The 14,565-nt window shown below is 34.6% G+C and overlaps 1 protein-coding gene across 1 annotated transcript; it reads right to left on the bottom strand.

Moving 5' to 3' along the window:
- Positions 1 to 338: 338 nt before the first annotated feature.
- On the bottom strand, positions 339 to 4,278 carry LOC134269695 (uncharacterized; the record flags this gene model as incomplete). Its single annotated transcript, XM_062751902.1, has 2 exons — positions 3,420 to 4,278; positions 339 to 512 (listed from the first exon to the last, which is right to left on the bottom strand). Coding segments are annotated over exons 1-2 (1,033 nt in total), but the record flags the coding sequence as incomplete, so codon positions are not given.
- Between the last annotated feature and the right edge of the window lie 10,287 nt (positions 4,279 to 14,565).

Raw genomic sequence — 14,565 nt, 5'->3', positions numbered from 1 at the left:
GTTAAAGGTTATAAAAGATTAAAGTTAAGTTATAGGCTCCAAGGTCTTGAAGTCTGGGACTTAAAGAAAGCTTAGTTTCAGATGCAAAATTCTTAAACTTCTTGTTAGACATCAAATTCATGGGTCTCTTCATACTTTGAAAACCACGAAAATGAAACCCCCACGAAAATTAGTGATTTTACAGTATTAAAAAAGGTAAGTTTCAGATGCAAAATTTTCAAACTTCTTCAGTAAAGGAGATATAATAATCATTTTGTGAAGGTTTTCAAAGACTGTCAAACCTTTTCTACAAACTCAAGTTTGTCAAAGGTTTTCTTCAACTGTACATCGTTACCAACCTTTTCTCTTGTGAATTTCACGAAACAATTTCTCAACATCTCTAACGTCATGTTTTTTATGATCAGTAGAGGTCATTATACAGATCTCACACAAGGCAGCCTCACACAGGATACAGAACTGGGACAGTGTACCACTAGGGTGCTTCTCACACTCTAAGTTATCCAGAGGAAGATCTAAAATTTTATAAGAAACATTAAATGTACGCAGAGATATCCAGACAGAAAAACACAAAAAAGGTTTTAGACATATACACCAAACTCTAGCAATATCAACAAGAGGCCCATGTTCACCTGAATAACCATGGTTATATATATATATATTTAGCATTTTTTGTGTGTTCCAAATAAAAATAATACCCTGTTAATTTAATTACATGCAAGGATTTTTTTATTCGAACAATTACCAAATAAAAGTACAATTTAACTATCATATGCTTCCATGATTACAAATTTTAAACTCTGTTTGCCTCTTAGATACACATGGAGCAAAGATTATATTTAAACATTTACATAAATTTTATATAATGGCATTTAGTTTGGCTCTATAATATATATTATTCATTTATTTCATCTCTTCAATATCAAGCAGCAGAGGAGGTTTTCATAGAATTAATACATTTTAACTGAAGAATCTTTTGAACCCTACCCTAACAGCGGAATCCAGGAGCCATGAAATTCACAATTTTGGAAGACACACCCTTGCTTATAACAACTGTGAAATTTAGTTTTTTCGTTTATTTCCAAAAGACAGAGGAGAATATTCCCAAGGACTAAATGTTTTTCCATTATAATCAATAGAGTCCTGCCCTTACAGCAGATAGATCCCCTGAACCAGAGACCATTAAAATCATAATATTGGAAGAGGTGGGCAACTTTGCTTACCGAGTAATACTCAGGAAAAAAGGATATTTTTAAATTTGTTTCCTTAATTCGTTGTCTATAAAGCTAATGGTTCTCAAAACACAAGTTGACAAATCTTGCTGTATCTAGTGCCTGTGTTTCTAGCTCTTGACCTTTGACATTGTGAAGCCATAAAGGTTAAACTAGGTTACCTAGCTTGATGTCTGTCAAATAAAGGGTTCTCAAAATATTCAATTTTCAATATCTTTCTCCATATAAGCGGTCAAAGTACCATAACTCAATCAATAGAGCACTCATTCCGTGATGGAGAGGTCGTAGGCTCAAACCCAGGCCGCAAGTAACATAATTTGATAAAAATTTGTTCCTTTGGCAAATGGAGTTCCTGTCAAAACCGTGTCAAAACAAGCTAAAGACCTCTCAATGCTTTGTGGCCCACAATGTCGAGTAAAGGGCTTAATTTGAAGCCCTTTCACTCATATGGAGATGCTACCATTTGCCGATGGAGAGCTACGAATTTTGTCCTTTACTCGGCACTCAGGGCCATTGAAGATGGAGGGATCTTTTTCGTGCCAGCACCTACTGCGACACGGGACTAGTTTATACGGTCTCATCCGAGGGACCGGTCTCTGCGTCCCGCAGTGGGATTCGAACCCTTGATGTAAGGATTCAACTTCTTACTTCGCGACTCTAGAGCAGACGCTCTTTCCACTTCACCTCGCACCTCCTCAATGTCTTTGATGATCATTTACTCCTCAAGGAGAAAGAATTATGTCATGTTTGATGTCGTTTTTGAGTGGTCAACATCTTTAAAATTAATATAAACAATCTCATTTCTAGATTAAACAAGTGCATACACTTTTATGCCTATCAATCAAACTGTTCTTAATTTAATCTTCCTAAGTTCAGTTTTTTATGTCCTTTGATGTCGAATTGTGGCGCAGTAGTTAGAGCGTCTGCTCTAGAGTCATGAAGTAAGGAGTCGATCTTATGTCCCCGTTTCGAAAACCATTATGGGACCAGAAGACCTGTCCATCAGATGAGACCGTATAAACCGAGGTCCCGTGTCGCAATAATTGCTGGCACGTAAAAGATCACTCAGTGCTCAATGGCCCTGAATGCCGAGTGTAGGACAAAAATTGCAGTTCTCCACCAGCAAGTGGTGACGTCTCTATTTAAGTGAAAAATTCTCAAGAGGGACGATAAACAACATACAAACAAAACATACAAAAAAAATGACCTTTGACATGAGACCTCAAAAGCCAAAGAGATCATTTACTCCTTAAACGGAATTAATTTCAATGTTGATATCTGTTAAACAGAAGGTTCATTAGATATTAAATGATCAATGTATTCCTTTATCAAATTTGACCATTAACCCTTCACCTTGTGTCCTTGAAATCAACAGATCAGTCACTTCTCCATAACAACTAGTGTACCAGGGTTGATGTCTTTCTAGCAAATCTCTGTGTCTAGATAGTTTTGCTCCTTGATATTTATCTTAAAATCGTAAGGTCATCTACTATTTATAGGGGAGTAAGTTTGGTTTCTTTCAAGCAAAGGGTTCTCAAGATATTAAGAAGAAAGCTCTTGGATTGCCAGCCAACCTAAGAACAAGTCTCTTTTTTTAGTATACAAAAAAGAAGAAATATGTTTAGCCTTTCATCATTCTATACCTGCTTAGTTCTTTTAAGTCCAAAGTAACAACGATATTACCTATTTTCATTAAAAAGACTGAGGTAGGGGAAACTGCTCAAAGTTTTGTTATATCGTATAATATTAGTTGAAATAAGCTTCATTCCTTATAATGTGATTTCAGTGCAAACAATGAGACAATTTTTTTTTCTCAGAATAAGGCTTCACATTGATTAAATTTTAAAAGTAACGTCAAGCGCAGTTATACGTTTTTGACGTAACTCATTGTGACGTAGGCAAGTTATGTTATACAAAATGGATAAAATCTTTTATCCAATCAAATGACGTGTTACAAGTAAGATTAAATTATTTTAATTTATCTGTATCGCTCTGTTAAATTTAATCTTGTTACTTAAATCAACAAAACATAATCATTAAACAGATAATATATTTATACATAAAACAGTGATTTATACATTACATGTATTTATAAACAACTTGTAATTACACTTAAATAGTTATCATATTGTTAACCTAATATTTTAAAACAATTAGGAGACATTAACACAATACAACAATCTAACTTACCGGTCATAGAAACTTTATAAATAAGACTATAGATGTTCACTTTGTTGTTTTTCTTTGATCCGACCCAGAGTAAATGAGTGCTATAATCATAACTCAGGCTAAATGGCCATTTTCTCAGGCCATTTACTGTTTCTATGGCGCGTTGTAGTGTGCCTGTCTGTGAAAGGAAGCGGCCGTCCCTATCCAGGATCTGTACTGTGTCAGTGTTATAATCATACAACAGGATGTGTGACAGCGCGTCAGTACAGATTCCATATGGCCGTAGTCCTGAGCCTGATGGAGGACCTGTGTAGGAGAAGCGGTATCTTCCTTCACTGTCTGTCACCACTACAGAACCATGATCACCATCCATATCAGACACAACAACATCTCCATTGTGGTTCTCTGTGATGTATCTAGGATATCTGTAAAGTTCCTGGCCTTTGTTGTTGTGCTGTATGGTCTGTATGTGTCGTCCTGTGTTAGTGTAACGGTTTATATGGCCTGTCACTGGATTATCATTACACATCCCGACCAACAGGTCTCCAGTAAAGGGGAAGCTGTAGACACATAGTCGTCTCCATGGCGCTGTGTTGTTCGGTATTAATAGTGACTTTACTGTGTCATCTTTAGACAGTTTGGTGATGTTACCCTTCCTGTCTATATAAATTAAATCGCCGTCACTTGTCACAGTGTGTACTCCATCACCATATTTAGTTATATCTGTAACACGATCTATTTCATTGCCTGCTGTATTTGTCAGGACGAGATTTTTATTATCACTGATCCAGACGCGGTCAGAAGATACATGAGAAATGTGATTACCACGACTAACACCTGGCACTCTGAATGATGTCTGTGACTCTAACCAAGACCTCATTTACAGCAGACATTTATTTTGGCTTTTCGTGTGGTTTTTATGCACCCCGTGTTGATTTCCTAGAGTCAGGGAGATTTCTCTGTAAACAACAACATTCTGCTATTATTATCTCCATCAAAGCTGGCCTTTCTTTATTATACTAGGGACATTTCAAAATCTGGGAACTTTTGAGAACTGTTTAATGAAAACATAACCGTTTTAAGTTTATATTTTTCTGTCTTTTCCAATGATATCAAACTCATTAATTTCTCCGAAACCATTAAGTTTTATCAAGCAGTTCTCATAATTTTTGAAATTCCCTCGTAAAAAAACTATTATGTAACACATGAAAATATTAATTAATGTCTCAGAGAGAGTCACTGTACTCTTTATATGTGGTATAAATTTTAATTTTACATGAACCTCTTTAAACTATATGTTAATGGACCCAACCCTCACCTCCCTAAAAGATTCTGAAGTTTGGGGACAACTGATTGATTATTTAAGTGAATTGGGTTTTTTTTATCTTTGATATTATAAATGTGTCTGGTCTCTTTTTTTTCAAATATAGATTAAGAATTCCAATACTTATAGAAATGGTTATGATTATTTCAGGCTAATTTCTCATTTTATTTGGGAATGATTGTAACATATTTATCATAGTTTGCTTAGGGCTATTAGAGGAAAATATGAGTCGTTTAATTTAGTCAAATATTTAGATATATAAAATCAAATTATAAGTACTGTTATTTAAAAAATATTATAATTTTTATGCCTTCATATGAGTGTTGGTTTTTAGCCTCTCTATCCAGAGCAGGATTCCTGGGACAACTTAAAGAATTGTGCTCCTTATCCGTAAGTCTTTAATACAAACCATTAAAATCCTTATTCTAATTTCTTTATGTTTAAACTCATGACTTTGTAATCTGTAAACGCAAAATAAAACTAATATATTACTACAATTCATCAGAATTTGTCAATTTCATCCTTTCCTTGAAATCTGTTTGTTAACATATCAATTTACTAAGTGATATAGGCTTTTTAGGGGAAGATGACAACTTGTTGTGAAGGGAATTGTCTTATATGAAATTAAATATATTTGTGTAATAGTATAAATCCTAATTGTGTACAAAATGTTAGACCATTGTTACATCGTTCTATTATAACATATTCAAACTTAACAGGTTAAGGACTAGTACATAAAAACATAATACGAGGGTTGTCCAAGAAAAACGCGAACATTTTCAACATCACTAGGAATATATAGTTAACAAGAGGCCCATGGGCCCTATAGGTCACCTGAGCATTGTGCAACAACTTTCCAGTTATTGCAGCCCGGAGGACCAGGCTGCTCTTTACATATAAGTTTAAGTGTTGGTGTATGGGGATTGGGGTGGGAGTGGTTATGTAGAATTAAAGGTTTTCTAAACATTGAAAAGATTGATAATCAGAATGTTCTTTCCGTTTATAAATTACAAGATACATAATATATTTATTTCCATAAAATGAATCTGTAAAAATATATGTTTTTCATATTTAATATATAAAGTTACTTATCATTAACTATCGAAACAACGACAATTCCCTTTTTTTAGAACATCGAATTTTACTTCTCGGATAAAAACATACTCTGCACAGTTCGTGTTTTATATTCTAAAATTGAAAATTAAAACATTTTTAAATATAAATGATATGCTTGTGTCTAACAATTTATATTTTATGTAGCCAACATTTACTTTAGGAATTGATCAAGTTTAAAATGGTATAGTTTTTGATTGATTTTTATCCGACTACAAGTTTTTTTTAAAATATTTGAGAGTATCGTCTCCATCAATTAGACGCATGCCTTTTTACACATATCGAAGCGGTTTGTTGATCAAGACTCATTTTCATTGTTTACTTTATATATTTCCTGGACGAGAATTGATGGTTACATCAATATTTTCTTGTTGAATTTTATTCATGTTTAAGCCAGATGCTATGGCATTCACAATTTTGAAAGATGCACCATTGATAATCATAACAATACATTTAGCAGTTGCTTAGCTTGGTTACTTAATACCCATAGACAGGGTAGGGGAACAAAAAATGCATTTCAATTTATCAGTAAAATTCAGCAATAATTAATAGTGCACTTACCACACATGAACCCCTGATCCTTAGGCCTATATCCACACACTGAACAATTTTTGAAAAGACATCCTTGCTTTTCAAAAATATTTGATAAATACCAAGGAGCAGATTTCAAACAATTTATTCATTTTCAGTACATAAGTACAGCCCCCCCCCCCCCCTCCATGGTATCCCTGACACTAAAGCCTTGAAATTCACAATTCTGGAAGATTAGGACCCTTGCTCATCATAACCATATACTCCAGTAGGTAATTCATCTGCTTCATACCCAGCGACAGAGAAAAATTTTTACAAAGATTTAATTTAATTTTTCACTGCATAATCATTATAGAACTCGCCCTGACACCAGAACCCCTGACCATGAAATTCTAAATTTTGGTAGAGGCATTCTTGCTTATCACAACTATGTACTTAGTTAGTTTATTTAAAACCGAGGAACAGAGAAGAAGATTCTCAAAGAATTCATGTACTTTTTACTATATAATCTATAGAGCCCCGCCCTAACACCAGAATCCCTGACCCTGGGGCCAAAAAATTCACAATTTTGGTAGAGGCAATCTTGCCTATCATAACTATGTACTTAGTTAGTTTATTTAATACCCAGGAGCAGAGAAAAGGATTTTCAAAGAATTCATGTATTTTCATATATAATCTATAGAGCCCCGCCCTAACACCAGAACCCCTGACCCTGGGGCCACAAAATTCAACATTTTAGTAGAAGCACTCTTGCTCCTCATAACTATGCACTAAGTTAGTTAATTTGATACCAAGGAGCAGAGAAAAAGATTCTCAAAGAATTCATGTATTTTCAATATATAATATATAGAGCCCCGCCCTAACACCAGAACCCCTGACCCTGGGGCCATGAAATTCTAAATTTTGGTAGAGGCATTCTTGCCTATCATAAGTATGTACTTAGTTAGTTTATTTAATACCCAGGAGCTGAGAAGAAGAAAGAAATAATGCATTATCACCATATACTAATTTAGCCTCGCCCTAGCACTAGAACCCCTGACCCTGGGGCGATGAATTTCAAAATTTTAGGAGAGGACTCAATGCTGACTACAATCATTTGGGTCCATTTGGGTCCATTTGGGTCCATTTGGGTAAATCGACGCACCCATATCATGCAAACGGTTTGACTGCTTATGTACTTTTTATATAAAATCTATAAAGTCCAGGAGTAAAGAAGAAGATTTTTAAAGATTGCAATAATTTTAATGGTTTTGGCCCCAACCTTCAGGCCCCAGGGGGGCAAGAATCATGAAATTCACAATTTTTGTATTTTCACCCATAGATACTTTGTGCCAAATTTGGTTGAAATTAGTTCAGTGACCTTGCAGGAAGCCATGAAAATGTTCAAATGTTAACGCACGACGGACGACGCACGACGACGGACGCAATCAGATAGCAATAGGTCAGGTGACCTAAAAATTGGCAAAAAACATGTTTTTTACTTGCCTAGAATATTCAATGAAATAACTCTATAAATAAAAATTTTCCTCTCCGGTAAACGGATCTAACAAATCAGCTGTCGGCGCAAAACCGACGACATCAATATGTATCTCGTAGTGTTTTTTAATTTCTAAATTCTGTGTAATGTTTAATTTTTTTAGGAGGTTATAAATCTCAAATACTAGTGTTATAAAAGATTGCGTAGTTAATTCATAAATAGTCAGTTTCACAATTTCATAAAGTACTCGATCGAATTATTTAACAGCAGTCTTCACGTAGGCCCATGACGTTCCGGTCATGTAATTTAAGTTTACTAGTATTCTTTTCTATTGAATAACCAGTCAAGTCAATCTCAATCCCCTCCTTCTAGAGATAGACCCGTTTCCTATAATTATGTTTGTGTTTTTTCATTGTTAAGATCTCTTTTCTCTTTACATGTGTATACAAAAGCACATTGCTCAATGCGTAATCGGCTACTTAGTTGTTATTGGGCAGTCGGTACATATAGGGCTGTGTATTGAGCAAAAAATTTCGATACGATACGATACAATATTTTTGAAAGCGATATGCGATATATTGGATTCTAAAACAAGTCCATCAAAAAAGGCTTATTAATCATTTAATGCATGGATTTCATAAAAAATTAATGTTTTATTACCCAGTTCAAAGTTCTTATCCAATAGTCAGTAAAAAAAACACTTCCAATCGAAACTTTTAATGGCTGTAAAATCAACATGTTAAAATAAAATTGTTATGTATTTTATAATAACTATAAAAACTGTGTTATTTCTTTTATAAATCTATAATCATTGATCAGTTTTAATTCAAAAAGGTGAAATATAATCTTTGCTGATTAAAATTCCCATCTTTTTAGCATAATTAGAAGAAAAAGTGCTTGTCCGATATGTATTGGAAGTAATTTTTCGATACGATATTTTTCTAAAGAATATCGATACGTATCGATATATCGATATATTGATACAGCCCTAGTACATAGCAATTTATGATAGGTTAGTAAATTATTGTGAAAAAAACTCTGTAAAAAACAGAATGTTCATTTTGCTTTTTGTTAACATAAATGAATACGGATACAAAGTAAAGTTTCGATACATATTATTATAGCATTTGTTAGACTTGGGAGGAATTTTTAAAAGTCAAAACTGTTATATTTTGCACGTTTTTTACCAATTGGCAGTGCTGTAAATAGTTTTTTTCTTCAAAATCCTTAGATTTACCTTACTTTAATGATTGTCCATGATAAGACATTGTCAGAATCTTGCAAATGTGTAATTAAAGAGAAAACATTGCCCTATTTAAGATTTCAGGATATGGTCGGAAATACGATTGAATGATTCACTTTGTTATCGGAAATTTCTGTTTTTGTTATCGTATACAAAAGTTGTCATAGCTAAGGGAAAATGTATTAAAACAAGATGTGTTTGTGAAACACTATGCGCCCGGCGGCAACAAAGTTCAAAAATCTATTTTTAGCATATTGGTTACAGTCAAGGTCACAAGGTCATTGGTGTCATTTGAAAGAACTCAATCGGTGGAGTATGCATACCAAATATGAAGTCCCTATCTCCTATGGTTCAAAAGTTATGCCAAAAAGTGTAAAAAGCTATTTTTAGCATATAGGTCACAGTCAAGGTCACAAGATCATTGACCTTGTCGTCGTTTGAAAGGACTTTATTAGTGGAGTAAGTGGAGTATAACAAATATGAAGTCCCTATCTCCTATGGTTCAAAAGTTATGACAAACAGATGAAAAAGCTATTTTTAGCATATAGGTCACAGTCAAGGTCACAAGTCATTGACCTTGTCGTCGTTTGAAAGGACTTTATTAGTGGAGTAAGTAACAAATATGATGTCCCTATCTCTTATGGTTCAAAAGTTCTGACAAACAGTGGAAAAAGCTATTTTTAGCATATAGGTCACAGTCAAGGTGACAAGGTCATTGACCTTAATTTCATTTGAAAGGACTTTATTAGTGGAGTATGCATACCAAATATGAAGTCTCTATCTCTTTTTGTTCAAAAGTTATGATGAAGGTTAAAGTTGACAACAGACAGACAGACAAACAGACAAACAGACATCACAAAAACAATATACGCCCGGGATCTATCGATCCGGGCGCATAAAAAAAGACATAAACTTTCATGAATTCTAAATACTTAATACCTAACGTGACTGGGACACAACTCTAATTTTTGGCTGATATCTATCTCTTTTTGGAATATTTAACTTTTAAAAAAATAGGTGTTTTGCATTTCTTATTGAAAAGTGCATGCTCTTGACCTATTCGAAAATATGGTACAAGTTTTAAATATCAATTCAAGGTGCCGAGGTAGACCGCATGACGCAGTGGTTAGAGTGTATGCCTTAGAGTCGCGAAGTAAGGAGTTGATCCATACGTCGCGGGATCGAATCCACTGAGGGACGTGGAGACCGGTCCTTCGGATGAGACTGTATAAACTGAGGTCCTCTGTCGCAGTAGTTACTGCAACGAAAAAGATCCCTTACTGCTGAAAGGCCCTGAGTGCCGAGTTTAGGACAAAATTTGTAGCTCTCCAACAGCGAATTCAGAATCTACACTACCCCGGATTGTTTCATAAGTTTTAGCTTTTCTGGCCCACTGGTTCTTGAGGGAAGAAGACTTTTAAAGATTCTTTCCTATATATTTCAATGTCTTGAATTTCTTATGCAGAGCACAATTTTAGCAATATAGAATCTAAACCTACCGTAGGATGCTTCTACATCAGTTTCTGCTTTTCTGACTAAATGGGGCGGTCCTTCGGATGAGACCGTATAAACCGAGGCCCCGTGTCACAGCAGGTGTGGCACGATGAAGATCCCTCCCTGCTCAAAGGCCCTGAGTGCCGAGCATAGGCCTAAATTTGCAGCCCTTCACCGGCAATGGTGACGTCTCCATATCAGTGAAATATTCTGGAGCGGGACGTAAAACAGTATACAATCAATCAATCAATCAATCTGACCCAGTATTTCTCGAGAAGAAGATTTTTCCTATATATTACAATGTAAAACTTGGATTCCCTATTTTGGCCACATCTACCCCCAGGGTTCATGATTTGAACAATTTAGAATCTACAATACATCAGAATGCTTCCAAATAAGTTTAAGTTTTTCTGACCCAGTAGTTTTTGAGAAGAAGATTTTTTTACGACCCCACCCTGTTTTTGTCGTATCTTGATTATTTCCCCTTGTAGAAGGACTAAGCCCTTCATTTTACAATTTAAACTCCCCTACCACAATGATGCTTTGTACCAAGTTCGGTAAAAATTGTCCCAGTGGTTCTTGAAAAGACGTTGAAAATGTGAAAAGATTACACAAGGACGAGAGGACAGACGGTCCCCAGTGTGTCATGATTTGAAAAACATGAATCTACATTACCTTTCGATACTTACTAATAGTTGATAGCCAACCATGGCTTTGCTTTTTAAAAGAAGATATTTTTATATATACTCTTCGAAAAAAGAAACGCGCAGTAGAATTTTAGTGACAAACTGAACATAACGATTATATAGTAAAATGATGTAATGCTAATAAAGAAATGTGGTCTAACAATAGAAATATTATCAAAATGTCATAATAAATCAAGAATTTAAAAATCATAGACAGTTTAAGGCCATTAAAGATCAATATCTTGTATGCTCCTCAAAGACATAAATGATAGCTAAATCACAGCATCTAAGGGAAGCAAATGTGTGTAATAAAAGCTTCATACTTAGGAACACTCTCTCACTCAAAATGCAGAGCTTTGAACAGCTGTTCCAGAGTCTGGGGATGCGATTGTCTTTGGCAAATCATGCCAATCCATTTTTTCCAGTGCTACTCAATTGGGTTTAAAACTCACTCAGGAAATATATATATATAACTATGGCAGAAACAGGTTGCTGTTGCTTTGCTGAAATGGGAGTGTAAAACGAACCGTACGCGGCTGTATATCGTCAGTTTGAAATACGGCTCTAGAATGCTGCAAAATTGAATAGGCATGTGCAGGTAGAATATCGTTTGAGTACCTTTTACCATCAAAGTCCTTTGAATACGAACCAAATTAGTTTGACCTTGTCAGCAATTAAAATTTATAATTAAGACAAATGTTGACTGATGTTTTTCATACTTATTGTTAATATATTATTTATACACTGAATCGATCATGACAAGGAGCACACGGCGAGTGTGACCGGTCAGCAGGGGATGCTCACTTCTCCGTGGCACCAGATCCCACATTCGATGTTCAGGAGGTCCGTGTTTGCTCTGCTCCTTATTTGTATTGTTTTATGAATTTATTGAATACTGTTTGTTATCTCCATATCCTTCATATTACTTAAATGTAATATCGTGTTCCATATCATTACAAAACCAGCTTTATTAACGTCCAGCAGCTGGAAAATTACGTAATTATCTGACGTGATCCTGTGCCGCTGATGTCACTTTGGTTACCAATATTTTTTGTGAATTCTGTTTATGATTTATGTATTATAGGTTAAATATGGTGATGTGAGTAATATTAAAACCTCTTGAAATTGTAGTCTGAGGAACATCTGCTTCCAGTCACCCATTTTCGTTTTTGTGCAATGCAACATTCGAATGCCTCATTTTTAGAAAGCGTCTTTCAGATAAAATCCGATTCAAATTCAGAGAAAACCCGCTATTGATTGCCCTTTTGTGTCCGAAGGAATTGCTTCAGAAACCAACAAATGAACATTGAGATCTAAATTTGTTTGGCATTTTGCAAAATCAGTTATTTTTGTTTCTGAGATTTGAAGACTAGCTGTAAGGTTAACAATTGCATTAAAAATAACATATTTTACTCATATGTATCGTATCCATATAAAAACAGGAGGCCCATGGGCCACATCGCTCACCCGAGTAACGTTGGTTATGTAATTCTTTAACAAATTTCCCCTCTTTTTATATATTTTGTGGCCCCTTACCCCTTCCTCTGGGGGTCATGATTTGAACATTTAGAATCCACACTATCCCAGGGTGCTTCGACCTACATTTCAGCCTTCCTGGCCCACGGGTTATTGAGAAGAAGAGTTTTCATATATATTTCAATATTAAACTTGGATTGCTATTGTGGCCCCTCCCTACCCCTGTGGGTCATAAGTTTAACAATTTAGAATCTATCGTACCCCAGGACGCTTCCACATAAGTTGGCCCAGTGGTTTTTGAGAAGATTTTTTAATGACCCCATCCTGTTTTGTCTTTTTTCAATTATCTCCCCTTGTGAAGGGACTTTCTGATTTTCTGATTCTGATTCTGATGTAGACCATTACTGTAAAGATTATAAATTAGTTCATGCAGCCTTAATGGTGTTGCAAGTCACAGTAATGATTGCTATACAGAATGTATATCTTACATTAATTTAAACATTTTTGATATGTAACTGAGACATATGTATTAATACAGTGACCCGTGCGTGCATAACAAAATGACTACACTTAAGAAAGTCTTCCTAATTTTTACGTTGGAAAAGTAATATAAAATGTATCAACTCAATCTATCTTAGAAATACATACTAGTATACTAAAAGATTATTCATAAAAAGAATTAATGTCTGGTACACTTCCCCATTTTGGCTAATGTAAATGTAAGGAAACGATGTTTTTTTTTTCTGTTAGACATTTTATTTACACACTGTAGATCCAATCCAAATACATGAAATTGATAAAATGATTTTTAAAAACTCGACAATATCTTGAAGAATGCAAATATTCTATTATATTTACATTCAGTATAATTTTCCTTATCAAATCCATTAGAAATCCACGATGTTCAAATTTCTATAACACACGCGAAACCTTGTCACCGCGCGTTAGAATACACAGTAGGAACTATATGCATTTTCAATACTCTGGAAACACCAAAATGTAAAATGTTTTATTTCAATTTAATGAAAAACTACAACCCTGAAAAATTAACGTAGAAATTAACGTAATGTGCGTTCAGAATTAATTTGTCAGGTTTTTCATCGCAATGTTTGTTTGCGTAATTTAACTTTGCAGCGTCAATTAAGGTCAAGATCTAGTAAATGAAAGGTGCCTACAGATTTATCAAACTTGAGAAATAAATTCCTTTAATAATGCTTTACAAATTTAGCTTGGCCAAATAAAGTGTTTCGGGGCATAATTTGTAGATAAACAAGATGAAAAACTGTGTGTTAAACTGTCATTTTCAATGCAAAATTAAGAAAACCAGTCAAGAATATGGGAGTTTTTTTTCATATTCGGCAAAGGAAATGTATCCAGAGTACCTACAGTCTTTCATAAAACGGTAATTAGTATGTTCATGGTCTCTTCTTCAAATCAATATCAAATCTAATATAGGTATCCGGTTTACTTTTCATATGATTCCAAATTTAATGACATGAAAATACCATATTTTCTACATAATTCTGCTAAAGCCCTAAAGTATGGGAAAAAGAAAGTTGAAATTGATCATGACGTCATAATAGATCTAGCACCAAAAAAGTAGTCTACGGTTATTTACTAGATCTTGACCTTAACGTCATCTGACGTCACAAACGGCTCTTACGTCATTGCATTTAAATTTCATTTAATTTAGAGAATTGTTTGTATTTTTTATACCTTGTGGTTCCGCGAATTGATGCAAAGTCGGACACTGGAATTTCGCCGTAAATGACCAATAATGGATAGCGCCTCTTCAAATATAATATTTTTAATCTATTTAAAAG

Source organism: Saccostrea cucullata, unplaced genomic scaffold (assembly GCF_032062105.1).
Source record: "Saccostrea cucullata isolate Sc308-1 unplaced genomic scaffold, CSIRO_AGI_Scuc_v1 ctg15047, whole genome shotgun sequence".
Classification (NCBI taxonomy): domain Eukaryota; kingdom Metazoa; phylum Mollusca; class Bivalvia; order Ostreida; family Ostreidae; genus Saccostrea; species Saccostrea cuccullata.
This window is presented reverse-complemented; position numbering and strand designations above follow the sequence as displayed.